The sequence below is a fragment of the Gymnoscopelus microlampas genome (genome assembly GCF_963454915.1).
Source record: "Gymnoscopelus microlampas genome assembly, chromosome: 6".
Taxonomy (NCBI): domain Eukaryota; kingdom Metazoa; phylum Chordata; class Actinopteri; order Myctophiformes; family Myctophidae; genus Gymnoscopelus; species Gymnoscopelus microlampas.
The window spans coordinates 15,181,681-15,186,347 of NC_139943.1; the positions used below are offsets into that span (position 1 = coordinate 15,181,681).

The window sequence follows — 4,667 nt, forward strand, 5'->3', positions numbered from 1 at the left end:
TAAATCAACTTGTTTGATTAATTGTTGCACCCCATATGAATATACAGTACATGATCTATCGCCGGTGAATATATCAATGAATATATGCTACAGCATTCCAAAAGCAGACTGTGAAGTTGTCCAATCCAAAGCAGGATTTTGATACCTATCGCATCCAGCGGAGGAACTGATGAAATGATGATTTGGGGAAGAAAGAATGTATTCACAAGTCAAAACCATTTATTAGCCATTATTAACATTTATTACCATCTACGTATCCGTACAGCAACTGATGTCAGGCTGTTCTTTCGCTGCTGTCTCTCTCACTAAGCGCAGAAGTCTAACATGCAGTTTTGTTGAGGGTAATTAAGAAAATAATAGATGATAGTTAATTAACACTATGGTTATGTTTGTTTTAGTCTAAGAGAGAAGACACTCACCTAAGTAGTAATATAATAAATTAACTGGCAGCATGATCCAGTGAGTGGACTCTACTTTTATATTTTTGGTCTGTTTGTTTTAGCCATTCATCAAACGCAGTTTAAAGGGCTGGGATGTTGAGCTGTATTCTTTACTGCTAATAATTGATTTAGATTCATTTGCACTTTATTCTCTTTCTTGTTGCTTATAACATACAGGTGGATATATGCTTGGTCTCTAGGGTCAAGTAAGTCTGATGGCTACTGGGAAAAAGGCCTGTCCAAGGCACTTTGTGGTATGCCGTTGACGTTGAGTGATGATTCCTCCTCATCCTCCCCTTGCAACCACCTTCAGATTGTCCACTTCAACATCAACTATTGAGCTGGCCTTCCCCGCCAGATGGTTCAGTTAATATAATGTGTCATGTTGAAAAAGGACACTATAGTTCAAGTGTTTAAAGGAGTAGTTCACCCGAAAAATTACTTATTTTCTATCAATTACACGCTTGAATACATCAAGTTTTTTTGTTTTTGTCGCATTCCTAGGCCAATAATTTGATGACCGGCGGAGGCATCATCAAGGAGGCGGTTATCAAATTATTGCTCAGGAATGCGACAAAAACTAAAAAATCTCCATGAATTCAAGGCTTCATGGGGTGTGTAATTGATAGAAAATAAGTAATTTCTTGGGTGAACTACTCCTTTAAATCTTTTTTTTTTAACTATGCAAAATTGTGCATATTTCTTTGTGGACTATGCAAAACTGTTGTTCTTTATAGCACCACGTCACCAGGGATTTTTTATACAATAACTACCGGTAGAACTATATTCTTTGGTATAAATGAAGAGGTTGAAATGGAAGATTTTTTTGTATTTGTGTCTTACCCAGTCTCAGCTCTCCGAAGTTCCCACAGCCGATTTTCTTTCCCACGCGAAAGTTTGGTCCGACCATGAGCACGCCGGACGACCGCTGTCCTCCACGCCCCTGGGACGCTCGGCTCCGCCCGCCTGCTCCTCCAGCCGCGCCCCCCTCCGCTCTGCCTCGAGCCCCTCCTCCAGCCCCGCCCGCTTCCACTTTACTCCGCCCTCCAGGATCCCCGCCGTCCACTTTGACCTTCCCCCCTCCACCCCCATCCTCTTTCTCCTTCCCAGCCTGCTCCATGGCTCAGGGTGGAGGAGGAGCCAGGGGTACAATGGAGGGAGGTCTCCCAAGGGTGGTGACTGGCCGGGCTGAAGGCCTGGGCAGGGCCTTTGCCTTTGCCCCGCCCCCTGGTCACCGTCTTCTCCACATGTGACGTGAGCACTGGTCGGACATGGAGGGTTACCTAGCAATGATGACATAGGACACAGTGAGTCGTGTTATGTCAGAATGGCAATGTGTTGGGCTGAATTACTAAAAGAATAACTCAGCTCAAAGAAAGAAAGAAAGATGAGCTAATAAGCAGGTATATTTGTACCAGAATGCAGGCTATTATAGGAGCAGGAGCATATAATACGGCAGCTTTGTGTACTGTGTAGACAGTATGATATTGATCAGTATGACTCTGATCAATACGATATTGATTAGTCACCAGTTTGACCTGCATGCAGTATGTTTGTTTGATACTATATGTACTCTTCTCAGTGAGGATACATGTTAATGAGGGATGGGAGATTATTAGATTTAATTGATTACTTTAAAGCACTTTGGGTCAACTTCTGTTGTTTATATGTGCTTCAGCTATACAAACAAGGTGACTTGACTACTAGACTAATAATTCATTGATAACCATGATCACACCCTAAATATCAGTATTCTCTTGAAGCTTGAAAATGATCAGGGTTATCAATTAAACCCTAATCCACCATTAAACACCTGGACACTGTAACGTACATAACAAATAACTGTCCATCATTATTACTGGTGATTTGATGAACAATCACGAACAAACATTTTTACACGCCTTTTTTTTGTTTAATTGTTTCTATGCAAGCCATCATTCCAAATGAAATGTTTAATTATTTCCAGAATATCAATATTCTTCAAGAATTCACTGCAGAATCCCAAATCACGATGCATTACACACGATAGGCTACATTATACACCATTAATAATGCAGTTCTACTCTACTACAATCCTGCCTTAGTCTCTCCTTTCAAACGCTCTCTCTTCTACAATTTCACTTTCACTCTACACTCCCATATCTCTCCCTCCTCCTCCCATCTCCTGCTCTTATCATCCTCTCCACCTTTCTGTGTTTCTCTATCCACATGTTAGTGTCTGTATATAGGTCCTGTACTGTTATATAAATGTCTCTCGTGGTCCTCCTGCCACCCACTTCCTCCAAGAGGCAACCAGCAGAACTACATCATCCATGTGTGTGTGTGTGTGTGTGTGTGTGTGTGTGTGTGTGTGTGTGTGTGTGTGTGTGTGTGTGTGTGTGTGTGTGTGTGTGTGTGTGTGTGTGTGTGTGTGTGTGTGTGTGTGTGTGTGTGTGTGCAAATGTCTATGAACTCTAGACTAGTGGTGACCAACCCTGTTACTTGAGATTCCCTTATGATGTTTTTTTTTACCCTACTAGTTGATTACACTCACTTGGAAGTTGGTATCCTTGTTATAACTGATGTTTAATCAGGGGTGAGTTAGATCTGGGACACCAGGTGAATAGAATAAAGTATCAGGTAGGATAGAAAACCAGCAGTACTAGAGGTCCTGGTAGGATAGGAAAATCAATACTAGAGGTCCTGGTAGGATAGACAACCAGCAGTACTAGAGGTCCTGGTAGGATAGAAAACCAGCAATACTAGAGGTCCTGGTAGGATAGAAAACCAGCAATACTAGAGGTCCTGGTAGGATAGAAAACCAGCAATACTAGAAGTCCTGGTAGGATAGGAAACCAGCAATACTAGAGGTCCTGGTAGGATAGAAAACCAGCAGTACTAGAGGTCCTGGTAGGATAGAAAACCAGCAATACCAGAGGTCCTGTAGGATAGAAAACCAGCAGTACTAGAGGTCCTGGTAGGATAGAAAACCAGCAATGCTAGAGCTCCTGTAGGATATAAAACCAGCAGTACTAGAAGTCCTGGTAGGATAAAAATCCAGTTGTACCAAAGGTCCTGGTAGGATAGGAAACCAGCAATAGTAGAGGTCCTGCTAGGATAGAAAACCAGCAATACTAGAGGTCCTAGTAGGGCAGAAAATCAGCAGTTCTAGAGGTCCAATTCTATTCTACTGTATTCTATTCGACAGCAGGTGAGTTCTGCATGTCACTTCATACATTTCTGTTTTACAGAAAACTGCATCTAGTCATGATGCTGTCATCACACATTGTAGCCGGACAGATGAGATAATCATTGATATACTGTAGATATGACTGCATCTGAAGGCAACCAATGAGGGGAAATTTGACAACAACCAGGCAGGGGACAACATGGGTGATTTCATATTAGAATGTATTATTGTTTGTTCTGAATGAGAATGAAGAAAAATGAAACAGGTTCCACACACTGTCTAAAATGACTGTGTGGCCCATGGCAACAAGACAAATGATAACATATTGTTTAAGGTTATAAGCTAAATGTCTTGAATTATATACAGAGACAAATAGGTTAGCTGATCAACAAGCTATAGCTTGTTGTTCAGCTAACCTATTTTGTCTCTGTATATAATGCTAGCTATTATAATAGCTAGCATTAATTCAACCATTGCTAACATATAGCTTTATTATTATATAAGCTGATGGTCATATTTCAAAATAATCTAATTTCTTTTACATCATTTTATATTGCATATTCTCAATATTGTATGAATTGTATTTTATGTACGAAATGTATTTATTATCAGCAACTTCCGGGGTGTATAATATGGCCAGTGTTTACTGGGGTTTGTGACCACGCCCACCACCATTACGCTCCTATTAATTATTGCACATTAATTGACACGCAAAGAGACGCGATCATTGACCGTATCGTGTAATTATATCATCATAACCCAGTCAGGCTGGGTGAAATACTGTCTAATAGTCACGGTTATTATAGTTGTGGCTTACCTTCTTTTTCCTGCGTGTAATAATTGACAGTTTCTGAATGTAAAGCCGCTCCAGTTCCTATTAATGAATGAGTTGATAACAGATGTATGTCAAGTTGTTATTTAGTCGCTGTTGTTATGATAATAACCTCGGTAGAACAACTGTATACCGAGGAGAGGAGAGTGATAGCCTGGCTGGCTGGCTGGCTGACTGCTGCTGCTGCACAGAGACACAGACCCGGGCCAAACAAACAAGGATTGGA

General features: G+C 41.1%; 1 protein-coding gene across 4 annotated transcripts in view; it reads right to left on the reverse strand.

Moving 5' to 3' along the window:
* Positions 1 to 4,667, reverse strand: part of LOC311046605 (casein kinase I-like) — an 18,403-nt gene extending 13,736 nt beyond the window's left edge. For all 4 annotated transcript variants that reach the window (XM_084059037.1, XM_084059036.1, XM_084059035.1 and 1 more), the window contains exons 1-2: positions 4,427 to 4,667; positions 1,284 to 1,723 (exon numbers count right to left, since the gene is read on the reverse strand). In XM_084059037.1, coding sequence (XP_083915163.1) covers positions 1,284 to 1,560 — 277 coding nt within the window. In that variant the 5' untranslated portion in view covers positions 1,561 to 1,723; positions 4,427 to 4,667. The remainder of the gene's footprint in view (positions 1 to 1,283; positions 1,724 to 4,426) is intronic.